The sequence below is a fragment of the Urtica dioica genome, chromosome 12, assembly GCF_054948205.1.
Source record: "Urtica dioica subsp. dioica isolate 48M chromosome 12, U.dioica_male_clone48M_v1_H2, whole genome shotgun sequence".
Classification (NCBI taxonomy): Eukaryota; Viridiplantae; Streptophyta; class Magnoliopsida; order Rosales; family Urticaceae; genus Urtica; species Urtica dioica.
Genome location: NC_142767.1, coordinates 11,703,224 through 11,717,265, shown reverse-complemented (window position 1 = coordinate 11,717,265; position 14,042 = coordinate 11,703,224). Strand labels below are relative to the sequence as shown.

General features: G+C 38.5%; 1 protein-coding gene across 2 annotated transcripts; it reads right to left on the bottom strand.

Annotated features, from left to right (window-relative positions):
• Nucleotides 1-11,593: 11,593 nt before the first annotated feature.
• On the bottom strand, nt 11,594-13,824 carry LOC149379135 (AT-hook motif nuclear-localized protein 15-like). Of its 2 annotated transcripts, none has more exons than XR_016294303.1 (2): nt 12,114-13,824; nt 11,594-11,847 (listed from the first exon to the last, which is right to left on the bottom strand). XR_016294303.1 is itself a non-coding variant. In XM_089604533.1 (2 exons), exon 2 carries the CDS (start codon nt 13,016-13,018, stop codon nt 12,200-12,202), a length of 819 nt encoding a protein of 272 aa, XP_089460659.1. In that variant the 5' UTR covers nt 13,019-13,374; nt 13,462-13,824; the 3' UTR covers nt 11,986-12,199. The 2 variants fall into 2 exon arrangements, 1 of the variants encoding a protein (XP_089460659.1); XM_089604533.1 differs by lacking the exon at nt 11,594-11,847 and having other exon boundaries at nt 11,986-13,374; nt 13,462-13,824.
• Nucleotides 13,825-14,042: the final 218 nt, after the last annotated feature.

Here is a 14,042-nt window from a genome sequence, read left to right as displayed (position 1 = left end):
TTGGTAGCTCGTAGATAGGTTCTCATAGTACACATAATCCTCCATCATGTTTTGACCACACGACCGAGCAGATTTTCTCAATGCAATAGGTAAGTCCGGAGATGAGGTGTTACCTTGTTCAGTAGTGTTGCGGTTCAGGTTCGGAGAGATATCCTGTTCGCGAGCTTGTACCGGACTCTGGGTGATGTTTAGTTCGCATGGAGAAGGTTCAGAGCTTTGCGAGCTGGGAGTCAGAGGCGGATTGCGCGAGCTGGGAGTTAGAGGCGGACTGTGCGAGGTGATCGTGTTTTGGACAGGTGAGGGAGGCAAGATCGGACTTGGTAGAACTGTGTTTGTAAGAAGTGGCGAACTAGGTGGACTATGAGGTGAGGTGAATTCTAGGTTTATGATGAGCCAATTTGGGAAGTCATTGTCATTATTCTCCCCCTGACGAGCTGAATTGGCAAAGTAAGGACTTAACTCATGAAAAGACACATCCATGGAGACTATGAATTTTCGTGACCGGGGTTCATAGCATTTGTAGCCTTTCTGAGTTGCTGAATAGCCAAGGAAGATGCACTTAAGTGATTTTGGTTCTAGTTTACCTTGGTTATAAGAATGGGTGAAGATTGAACAGCCGAATACTTTCGCAGGTAATGTGGAGATGAGACGAGAATGAGAATATGTCTCTTGAAGGACTCGGGCTGGGATTTTGTAGCCAAGGACACGAGATGACATTCTGTTTATGAGGTAGGTGGTTGTGAGGACTGCTTCTCCCCAAAAATGAGATGGAACGTTTGAGGAAAACATGATAGCTCGGGCGACCTCGAGAATGTATCGATTTTTCCGCTCGGCTACCCCATTTTGTTGCGGGGTGTGAACGCACAAGCTGGAGTTAATTATGCCATGTGTTTTGAAGAAATCGCCGAGCTCGGAGTTAAAGTAATCTCGAGCATTGTCAGTGTGGACAATTTGAATGGAGGTGTCGAACTGTGTTTGGACGATTTTGTGAACGGTTTTGAATAGGCTGGATGTTTCGGATTTTTGTTTCATCATGTATATCCAACTGACTCTAGTGTGGTCGTCAACAAAGAGAAGAAACCATCGAACTCCAATGATATTGGGAAATGGGCGAAATGGTTTGTACGAGGTGGGGTGATATGAACTTCGAGTATGTTTAGCGAACTCACACATGTCACACTGAATGAAATTGATATTTTTATTGATAAACAAATAAGGAAACAGTCTTTTGATATACATGAAATTAGGATGTCCTAGTCTAAGGTGATTGAGCATGATCTCTTTATACTGGGGTGAATATTGGGCTACTTGACACATGGCGGGCTGATTTGGCTTGATGACATAGAGTCCGGTACTCATCTTGGCATTACCAATCTGTCTCATTGTGACCTGTTCTTGAAACACACATGAACTTTCATCAAAAATAGTTATGCACTTAGAGTCTTTGTTGATCTTATGCACATAGAGGAGATTGCACTGTATTTGAGGAACAAAGAACACCGATTCTAGTCTCATGGACTTCGTCAATACCACGGTGCCAATATCAGTGACTTGAGTTTTGGCTCTGTTAGGGATGGTGACTGCTTTGCTTTCATTACAAACGGAGTAATTTGTGAATAGATTTCGATTACCAATCATGTGATCAGAGGCACCGGAGTCGACAATCCATGATGATGGATTCTCTGAGCTTACATGGAGGGCTCTAGGGAAGTTACCTAGAGGGCCAATGCCCGAGCTTTCTCCACCGAGTTGAACTTGTTGGATAAGCCTCTGGAGAATAGCGAGCTGGTCGTTGCTGAAGGGAGAAGAGTCCGAGGTCGAGGTCGAGGCAGCGGACGAGGTGGATACTAAGTTTCTGGCTGGGTTCAGATCCTTAGTGTCTCGAGTTGACTTCGAGCTTGGTGGTTTCCCATGAAGCTTCCAGTAGGTTTCTCGAAGGTGTCCAGGTCGTTTGCAATGATCGCAGTAGAGGCGAGGTTTGTGAGGTCTCTCTGTTGAGACGTGAGCTGCAAATGCTTCGTCTCCATGCGTGGTGAGGGCAGACGAGTCTGAGGATGAGCTCGGAATTGAGCTCGATTGGATAAATCCAAGCATGAGTTTCCTCATACTTTCCTCGTGTCTGACCGCGGAGAAGGCTTCATGGAGGGATGGTAGTGGTTTTGTACTTAGTATCCGACCTCTGACCTCATCGAGCTCTTTGTTGAGTCCGGATAATAGTTTAAACACACATTTGGTCTCTACTTTCCTGCGGTAGAGTTTCGAGTCTTCGGGGCAGGTCCACTGGTGATGTTCGTAGAGGTCGATCTTCTGCCATAGATGCGTGAGCGAGCTGAAGAACTGAGTAACAGACAGCTGTCCTTGACGTAGGTCGTGGAGAGTGTTCTCAATCTCAAATAGCTCGGACACATCTTTGGAGTTGGAGAAGATTTCTCTAGCTGCTTGTCAGATTTCCGATTCCGTTGGGTAAAGGAGGAAGGTTTTCCTTATTCCGGGATACATAGAGTTTATGACCAGGACATTACCATGTTGTTTTCTACTTTCCAACTCTTAAACGCCGGATCTTTGATCTTCGGAGGTGTAGCCACGCCTGTGAGGTAGTCATCCTTACCTCGTCCCGATATGAACATGAGCACGGATTGAGACCATTGTAGGAAGTTGTGGCCATTGAGTTTGTGGCTCGTGATATGTTGAGAGAAGGATTCAGACTGAGACTGAGGGGGCGAGGTCTGCGAGGTGGTCGAAGTGGTGTTGAGGGCGGATGAGTTTTCAAAGGAGTTCATGATGATTGAATTTCAGAGCTCTGATACCATGAAGAATTTGAGAGAAAAAAGTCGGAAGAGAGAGAGAGAGAGTGTTCTGAGACTTTTTGAATGATATTCTTCTTATCTTTTGATATGAAATTGTATCACCTATTTATACATATGGTAGATACATTAGACTAGACTAGATACATGATCAGTGTAATAAATATGTGTAATAACTACTTCTAGGAAATAGAGAATAATAAATATTACGCATCGAACAATTATATTTGTGCATTGGAACTCTAAAGAATATCTAGGAAATATACAAAGAATATAGGAAAGAGAAATTGTAACTTCCAAGATGAGAGAGTTCCACGAAGTGTGGGTTCCTGAGACGCCTGCCAGGAGGAAGGGGAAGTGACGGAGTGACGAGGTGAAGCTTTGGCGAGGTAGGAGCTCCCGAGGTGACAAGGTAACGAGGTGGCGAGGTGAAAGGGGGAAGCGGACTGATGATCTAGATTTCAACATATATCAGTTGTACCAATTTGTTAAATTTAATAAGAAAAGTTCAAATTCTCCATTATCCCGCTTATTTATCTTCTTTTCTGTCGATCCAATTCTCATAGCTCGATCTTCAATATGGCATCAAAGAAACTATGATTATGTCATCTTTGTTCTTCTTCAAACTTGGATTGGATATTGGATCACTCAGATTTTGCAACTTCGTCGATTATGCATTTGTTTACTTATTCGTAATGGAAAATCACTCGACTTTAGATGTAATTTTGCATCGATCAAGAATGAAAGATCATACGAGTCCCTACTTTCTTAATCACTCTGACATTCCATGTTTTTTGCTCGTGTATTAGTAATTGACTAGCGATAGATACACGTCATGGAACAGTGTAATGTCGATTTCCTTATTTGTTAATAACAAGTTAAGGTTGGATGGATCTATTCCAAATTTTCGACCACTCATGTTCAACTCTACGATCCTGGATTCAAAATAACATTGTGATATTGTGATTCCTGAATCAGTTAAAAGGAGAATTTCTTCAAGTGTACATCTTTTTCAGACTCTACTAATGAAATTTAAACTAATCTTTATAACATGTCTCAACAAAGTAATAGTCCTAGAATCTTTAAATTTCCAAACCACATGTCAATATTCCGCATGAACACATATCTCTAGGTGTTTATTTCACCAAACTAAAGGTTATGTGGGAAGAACTCAACAACCTTACGTCTAACTGTACCAATAGCAAATTCTCTTGCGTTGGATAGAAAGATTTGAATTCTTCTTACCAAATTAAATATGTGATGGCATTTCTAATTAGGCTCAGTGAGTCTTTCACCAACACATGAGGCCAAGTTCTTGTCATGGATCCAATACCCGCCATCAACAAAGTGTTTGCACTAGTGTCTTGGGAGGAGAAGCAAAAGTTTATTGGATCAGATCATGCAACTTCTAATAAGTTCTCTACTGGTTGGGTTTAGTGCACACAAGAAGATGTAAATTATGTATATACTCAAGTGTAATAAGTCTTGAATTTAAATGAATAAAATAAAACATTCGTTTTTGTTTATATAATTTTGTGTTATGATTAAATAGTCTTTGTCCTGAGACAACTCACAATATGTGAAGAGTTATATAGATATTTGCAGAACATCTCGTATGAGGTTGTTTTAGAGTAATTGTTGTGAGTTTTACGCGCGCAAGTGCACGTGTCGCTCAAGTAATATAGTGAATTAAGTACGAGTGTCGATCCCACGAGGAACAAGCTTAATTAACAAACAAATCAACTAGCACGAATTGAACTAAAGATGAGATTGAAAGATGTCATAAATTATTGACAAGTTCTAACGCAAATAATTAACAAAATACTCAAATAAAAGTTGTAAGCAGAAAGAGAGGCTAAGGACCAAGGCTTCACGGGTTTATTCAACGGTTTGGATACACGAATTTGACGCACAATCAATGATCAACTCACTACACTTTGCTAATCATACTCACAGAACAATATTGCTAAATCTCTCTCGAGCATCTAACAACCTATGTCAAAATTAGGAAAATCTTCTCTTGATCTCAATCCCTAACAAAAATATGCATTAATATCAAGAGTATTCACGTGATTCTATGGCAACCTAACTATCTCTAGCCTAGGCATGCAACATAGTAATTCAAACCAAAACGCTAACAACCTAATCTTTCTCAAGCATCAAGTTGAAGTATAAAATCATGAACAAGGTAGCTAATCTCAATCAAGCATTAAAACGGATTTGAATTAAGCAAAGTAGTAGAGAATGGAAATTGAACTTCATTATATTAAATCATATCCATAACCGAATCCTAAACCCGCTACACCATAGTCCTTAATGGAATTAGTTCATGGCGTAGTGAGAAAACAAAAAGAGAATAAAAGAATAGGAAGAAGAAGAAACTATAATTAAAAACTCAATTGTAAATTAAAATACGGGAGTTCAAGAGTAAAGGAGAAGAATAAAACTGTAATTGGCGCGAATTGATGAAGAACGACTCTCCTCTTTTTCTCTATCTCTCCCAAACACTAAGTGAAAACAATAAAAAAGTGCTAAAATCCCTAAACAAGATTGAGAGGTGTATTTATAGGCCTAGGTCAAAATCTTTGGGTTTCTCTTAATGTTCGGAGCAAATTGAGTACTTAAAAGTGATCCAACAGCTCAGATCGACTCCAAATCCGCGTTTCCTATTTTTTTGTCTCGGCGGACCTTGCGGCGCGCAGTTCGAGGGTCGCGCCGCGAGGTTGACATCCCGGAGGACCTCGCGTTCCGTGCTTCATGCTCGGAGATCGATTTCGGCGATTTTCGGAACCTCGCGGCGCGACCCCCTTGGGTCGCGCCGCGCGTTTTCTTCCTGCGCGCACCGGTTTTGTAACGGCCATAACTCCTAGCTCCGATGTCCGATTCTTGCAAATAAATATGCGTTGGAAAGCTAAGAGAGACCTCTATCTAACCATGGAATTGGATAATCCAAAATCTGTACTTCAAACTCTCAGAATTGTTCAGAAGAGTACGCAGTATTTCTTCTTTGCTCTAACTTGGCGAAAAGTCTTCAAATCTTCTCAAAATTTCTCCGTTACTTCACGTGATGCTCTATTAACCTCCTTTATACTTCATTGGCCTCTAAAACCTATAAGTCTCTAAAAAAACACACAAAAAAATACAAATACTCGAGAACAAGCTCGGATTTAGTTGGGAAAATAGGAGTTTTCCGCGTGATTAATGCACATATCAGTAATCTTCATTTGATTAGTCGATGATTAAAGCTCCTTTTTTGGAATGATCGATTAGGCATTTGGTGAAATAATTTAGTCATTTTAGAGTTATGAGTTCTTATAGACATGTAATTCATGAACAAGATTGATGGAAGGCAATGTATATCACCCTATAAAGATTTGTTCTTTGATAGTGTGAATAAATTAACTAGGCCTAGTATTTAATTGAGAGAATTCATTAAATCAAGCATTGTGAAATATTAACGGCATCTCATTCACTAGTACAAAACATAGCATCAGGTGCGACTTTTTTCGCACCTGAAAGTGCACAAGTCGCACCAGAAAGTACTTTCAGGTGCGACTTTAGATGCGACAAAGTCGCACCAGAAAGTCCGCACCTAATGCTCTTAGGTGCGAAAAGTCGCACCTGAAAGTGTCTTGATTATCAGGTGCGAAAATTCGCACCTGAAAGTCTTGATTATCAGGTGCGAAAAGTCGCATCTGATGCTCTTTATCTTTTAAAAAAAAAACTAATACTCGGCCAAAAACACACAACCAACCCACGGCCAAAAACACACAACCAACCCAAACCAAAACCACGGCAAAGTCACACACGGCCACAACAAAACTCAAACCAAACAATTCCAAAACCTCAAAATCATCATAGCCTCAAACAAACGTTCATCAATCATTCTCAAACAACCAAACAGACATCAATTCACGCTCAAAATCAGAACCCCAAAACAAGTTCATACCCTTAACCCATTTTCGGCCAAATTCAAACCAAGACAAGAAATTCGAGTTCAAGTTATCAATATTAATTATCAAGCTCAAACAACAACACTCAATTCCTTAGAAATCACCATAGAGCTCGAAACCTCCAAAATTGGAATATGAACCCTAATTTTCGAGTTCTTCAATTCAGCCAAGAAAAATTCCTACCTTGCTTGAAGAGTTGAGCTACCCAGACCGTCTACTCTCTCTTTCCCTCGTCGGAGATGCTCGCCAGAGCTCCTGAGACACGTGGCGTTTCTCTCCTCTCGGCTGGTGGCGCGCGCGTGGCTTGGTGGAGGAGCTGCTGGCCGGCATTTCTCTCCTCTCGGCTAGTGGCGCGCTCTCCTTCTCTCTCTCGCTCTCTCAGCTTCTTCCTCTCTCTCATGTTCTTTCCCTCTCTCTCTCTCTCTCTCTCTCGGTTCAACCCTCTTCTTCTTCTTCTTCCTTTTTTCTCTTTCTTTCCTTTTCTTTTCTTTCTTCTATTTCTCTTTCATGTGTCCTTTCTTTTTTTTTAAATTCTTTCCCATTTTAAAACTGAATGAAAAAATGAGGGGGAGAATTAGCCCGCTTAAAATTTTAAACAATCAGGTGCAACTTTATCGCACCTGAAAGTTTTTTTAACTATCTGGTGCGAAAAGTCGCACCTGATACTCAAAAGAAAAAACAATTTTAGCGAAAATTTTTGGACTTCTGGTTGACAATCTGATGCGACTAGTCGCACCCGAAAGTCATTTAGATGCGACTTTTAGGTGCGACTAGTCGCACCTGATAGTCATGCGCATCAGAAAACTAAATTTGTAGTAGTGATTGAGAATGCTAATCCTTATCCATAAACAACAAAGGCATAAATAAATAATAACTAGAAAGGTAAAATGATAATTTTATAATTCCCGATGCTCATGACGGGTTAAACTTGAAAAATATTCAATGGATCGATGTATTAAAGTAGTAGTGAACAAAGTAGGAAAGTAGAACATAAGAACCGTGAGGATTTTCAATGTCGATTATTTAGTAGGGTTGATTGACATTATGAATTAACATTGGAAAAATTTTCTTAACATAGTTCAATCTTTGTTCATATGGGTTCATAAGCACTCTTCATCTTGCAAAAAATTAGGATATGTTGAACTAGCAAAATTGGAATAAAATTCAAATGTTCAATATAGTTCCTTTTAAGAAATGTAACTAGAAAAGTCACTAAGTGTAAAAGTTAGTTTTTCACTAAAATTACCAAATAGTCAAAATATGATTTTGAGGTTTATGGTATATGAAATATATACCATAGATTATATTTTAGAATATGGCTATGAGAATTAATAAGGGTAAAGGAAAATTTAATCCTTAAGTTTACACAAAAATTTTCTATTAGTCTTGAACTACTTAAATATGATTAATGAATGTGAAATTGTGATTAGTTGATGAGAACTTCACAAGGATATTCATTTGGCCGTGTTCCTTATGAGGCAAGTTGTTTTCGTTTATGGAAAGAAAGGCAACATATGTTATGTTGTTAAAATTTTCTTATGTGATAATTTAAATGACTTAATTGGACTAAATGACTTGTATGTGCTTAATTCTTAATTCTTATTTTTAAAATTTCTTATCTACTTGTGGATTAATATGTATAGCTTAAGATGCAATGGCAGCCTTTGACGGACTTTATATATATTTATATGTTATTTTCTCAAAGACTGATCAAATTGAGAATAATCTCTTGACTTGAATTTGGTTGAGCTCGTTCCAAATTGTCAGCTAAAACTAGAGCATTGTCAATGAATCAAGGTTTGTTCGTTGCTTTTTCTTAGCCATTATATATAATATTTGGCGAATTTTGATATAGTTAATAGATAGATATATATATATATATATATATATATATATATATAATATATTTGACTATATGACTATATATAGGTGAAATTATTTCAATTTTTTTTCTGTCTCCAAATATGGAATCAAATTCCCATGTACACGTTGAGCGACATATGTATTGTTTAAGTTCTCAAGACTAAACAAATTGAGAATAATCTCTTGATTTGAATTTTGTTGAGCTCGTTCCAAATCGTCAGCTACGAGTACGACTAGAGCATTCTTTAATACGTAATTGTCAATGATTCAAGGTTTGTTCGTTGCGTTTTTTTTATCAGCTATATATTCTTTTGTTACTTTCTATATATAGGTGTTTCTATGACAATTTTGTTTCTCTCCAAATATGGAATCAAATTCCCTTGTACACGTTGAGCGACATAAATTATCCACTTATTGAAAACGACACCGTGTCTTTATGATACACACAAACAAGACAACACGCAAAATCTCATTTTACTTTGCCAATATATCACTGCACCAAAATACGTACACGTATGACATTTTCAATAATGCGTATATGATTTGATCAAAATCTTTAAAGGACATCATAAATTTATTATAGACACGATGAGATATAATAAATTGTGAACTGGAGCCGAACTAAATAAACCTAAAAACAAAAATATCCAGGAAAACTAAAAAGAAAGCATATTGTGTAGCTGACAGATCAAATAAAATCACCTAGATTAGAATTTAGATACTCTGAATGATGATGACCGAAATTTCACCATAGGCCACATCATTGGGTGAAAAGCACAGTTCAATAATAAGAATTATAATAATGGCATGAGAGGAAGCAATAGAAAAATGAAATCCCCATACTGCGAAAACGCCAAACTAAAGTCAATATGAGCTCACTCTTTTGCGTAACCAGATATCATACCAAAACGGAGATCAGAATCTTGTATTAGAAACATGTGAACGCGGTATGTCATCATTCTCATCGTCAACACGAATTTATAGTTATCGGCAATAAACACAGACAGGCCATAAAAGGTCAAAATTCAAATGCATACACATATATATACATATTGGTATATTTGACCTTTTATGGTCTGTAAATATTTCATATAAAGCTTATATATTGAGGCGTAAAGCTTGGCACAATGCACAAGAAGTATTCGAAAGAAAAGTATATTCCATGATAATAAAACACAATGTCATTACATACTAATGTATCTCAAGAGTTAACCTTTTCTATTTTTTTATCATATAGTATAAATACAACACCTATATAAAATAAATAAATAAATTCCTTCTCATCTCTAATTAGCAACATGTTTGAAATACATGATGTAAATTGTAATCTCTGCGTGATATGAGGATATAGCTTAAAGTGTTAACTAGCAAAATATATAAAATGTAAAATATTTCTTTCAAATTTGTGTTTAACTGTCGTGTAATTATTTGCACACTATAATTTAGTGGTAAGAATGAGAAAAAAGGAGTTTTATGGTGTGGAGTGAGGTTTATACGTTCTAAAGGGTAAGTTACTCGCAAAAATATATATGGTCAAGACTTGAACATAAATTTGTGACTTGTTATAGAAAAAAAAAAGATTTCGAACTACATATATAGTTTTTTATTTCCTTCCCTTAAGTTATATGTAGAGAGAGAGAGTGTTTTTTTTTTTTGGCTGGATAATTCACTCACTAGTCTTCATCATTTTATACTAACAAATCGACAAAGGTAATTCAGTTTTTCAAGTAAAAGTGCGTTCAATATGAATACGACCACGTCATATATAGCATATCCTAAACCTAATCTAAAGTCTATACTTTTCTTCTAAAGATCAACCTACCACGATATTGATAGCATATTTATATATCTATATAATATAATAAGTCAGAATGATAATTTACTATTCATAGACTATATATATAACCACATCCCATCTTAACTTTCAAATAGAGGAACTACCAATTCTCATAGTCATCAGTAACGAATAAACGATATATGATTAACTAAGCCAGTCCATTTTAGAACCTTAACTTTTATTACTTTTTCTGTCAATTTTGGAAAAACAATATTCGAATTTTAATTGGAAGAGAAAAAAATAAAATAAAGGACAAGCCATATTTGGACAAAGTTTCAAGAAACTATACACATTCATAGGACTTAAATGATATATTAAAAGTTTCAGATGAAATATCAAGTAGCAGCTATAGTTTATTCCAAAAAAATATTGTCATTCCACTGTCAGGCAAAATAAAATAAAATAAAAACTAATAAAGCATAACCAGTCAGATTCTGTACTAACTCTAAATCCTTCAAAGCAGCTGAATTTGCACAAAATAGTCATTACATGCCGAAATTATACATAGTTCCACACATTTTGGCATGTAATGACTATTTTGTGCAAATTCAGCTGCTTTGAAGGATTTAGAGTTGGTACAGAATCTGACTGGTTATGCTTTATTAGTTTATATATATATATATATATATATATATATATATATATATATATCCTAAACCTGAAAATATGTATTTACTTTCCTATTAAAGATCAATCTGCTAAGTAACAAAAATGTGGATGATATATGTATAATCATCCCATCTTATTTTCATGAGTTACGATATGTAATTGATTAGGACGATCTACATATAAATCAGGCCCTAAAGTTTATCAACTTTTCTGTCAGTTTCGGTTAAACGACGTTTGAATTTCAAAAAAGAAAAAAGTAGAAGTAGAATAAGTCATATTTGGGCTAACGAACTAACTCAAAGAAATCGGCTACTTAGAAAGAAATAGCATACAAAGTTGCAAGAAAAATATACATTTATAAGTCTTATCGGATGTTAATAATAGTTTCAGATGGGATGTTATAGCAGCTGCTTAGAAAATTGTCATTTCATGACTAGGCCAAAAATAAAGCAATAGCTGCAACAACAAAACTCTAAATCCTTGGTAAGTTCAAAGCATCTGAATTTGCACTGTATTGTCGTATTACATGCCAAACTTTAATTATATATCAATAATATTGAATATAACTAACATATCCCAATAATGATCATGTTCTTCATAAAACTGAGGATTTAATGTCAAAGTAGAAACAATAATAGAAAAAATAAAAAATAAAAGATATCAGATACGCACATCTAAAAATTATAATATTTTATATCATACTTACCATTAAAAAAAACCAGTCAAATGACTTTGAAACCTCTCCAATTTTTTCCTCCAATGTATATGTGTCATCTTTCCCCTGCAAAACCAAACAAATGAAATCCTCTACAACGAGCTCACTATCAGCGCATGTGAAAATAATACCATTAATATATAACTGAAACATAAAAAAATAGTTCAATTGTGAAAACGTGTATAAATTATGAATCAACCTAGCTAAACGAGAACAAAGAAGCAAAATTTATTAGAAGTACGTTTTTCACAAAAACAAATAAATTAGGCTTGAACATCATTACTGATAACATCATATTAAAAAAAAAAGTCTCTGCTGGAATATCATCCTACCTAAACTTAATCATAAACTGATATATATATTATTAAGATGAGACATTAGAGATCCCTGACGTTGATATTTGTCTTCTTGGTTCCTCTCAGAAGCTTGGCGGAGGACGCGGCGGCGGAGTCCAGAACATGTCGTTGTGATGGTGGAGCTGCGGAGGAATGTTGAACATGGGGACGGCTGATCCTCCTTGGGCGTCGTCGGCCTCCTCTCGGCGCTCTTCGGGGGCGGCGGCGTCTCCGCGCTCTTCGGGGCTGTCATTGAGAGGAAGCCTCTCGAAGGTGGCGTTGGCGAACGTGGCGGCGATCACGATCACCGGCCCCGACGCCACCAGCGCACCGGCCACCAGCCCGCCCACGACCTGCCCCTGCCCGCCGGCGAGGTACACCGTGATCCCGTTGGCGGCGGGCGGGGACGGGGCCGGGAGAAACGCCCCGGAGAGGGACAGGATCTCGAACCGCCCCCGAAGGACCACCGCTCCGCCGGAGGAGGAGACGTTGGCGGGCTGCCGGACCGTGACGTCGGCGACGACGCCGCTGCCGCTGAGGACGGCCACGCCGCGGCCGCGGCGGCGCGCGAAGGCGGCGATGCAGTCGACGACGTCGCTCCCGGAGGCGATCTCGAGGACGTGGCTGCGAAGGGCGTTGGGGCTCTCCTTGGCGATGACCACCGGGGGCTTCTCGCGGTTCTTGGACCCCGGGGGGCGGCCCCTCGGCCGCCGGCCGGTGCTCCCGGACCTCGCCGCCGCCGGGGCGCCCGCGCTGTCGGCGTCGGCGTCGGTGGGGCTGCTTCCGCTGTTGTTGGCGTCTTCCTCCGAGAGGTTCCTCAGCTGCAGCGACGGCGGGGACGACATCGAGTCCGCCGATCCGCCTCTCGCCGCGACATTCCCGGCCCACCAACGGTTCGCCATAGAGAGAGAGAGAGAGAGAGAGATTGGATCTTCTCTTTTTCACTTTTGAAATTCTGGGTGTGGAAGAGGACAAAAGAGGGGTGTGTGTGTATGTTACGTATGTAGAGAGAGGGTAATTAATAAGAGTAGAGAGAGAGAGACAGAGACGGGGAAGGTTTTGTTTCTTTTTTTTCTTTTTCTTTTTTTTTTCTTCCCTTGTTTTGAATGAGAGAAATAGGATATCCCTTGCACGAAGAAAATACAATCCAAAACCTTATCTTCCCTTTCCCTTTCAGATTGTGGGAAATGGGTTTCACTTGTTTTGCATGAAAAACCCTACTCAGCCCTACTCACTTACTCAGTCTTCAGATCTCTGCCTGAAGAAAGAAAAAAAAAAGGAAAAATAAACCCAGTTTTCAAATCCAAAATCTAAACCTACCCATTTCTACGAAAATTTATTATACCAAATATGTACACGACTGTGACTGCGCAATATAACGGCTGTTTGGTCAGCTTGTACGGCCAAAGCTGAGACGTACAGCCTTTTCTGGAACCCTAAATAACGTCAAGGGTTTCAACAAATGTACTTCATTTCTCCTTTCTTTCTTCCTTTCTTCTTTGAAGTTGTTGAACTTTCTTCTTCTTTGTTCCTTAGGCGTACCTTAAGGGGACCCAGTACTTTCCTGGCGCATCATATGGCATGAGATAAATGTATTTACTCAGCTCTGTGAGACTGTCTGAAACTGAGAGAGTCTCTGTTAGAAATATTGAAAATGAAAATGAGAGAGAGAGAGAGAGAGATAAAGTGGTTTTCGTAGCGAGTGCCGTTCCATATTGTCTCCCATTTGGCTAAATGGTTTTTATTGCTTTTACAAGTTCCGAGCGTACAAGTTGTAGAAAGGAGCTCTCATTCTCTACGCTCGATACTATTGAAACTTGGAAAATTAGGTGAATTACTACGCTACCCTCCGCCCTATAATCGCTTGCCCGCGCTCGGATCCAATCGAAAACTGTGATTTAACGGAGTTGGTAGCTAAAGATTGTG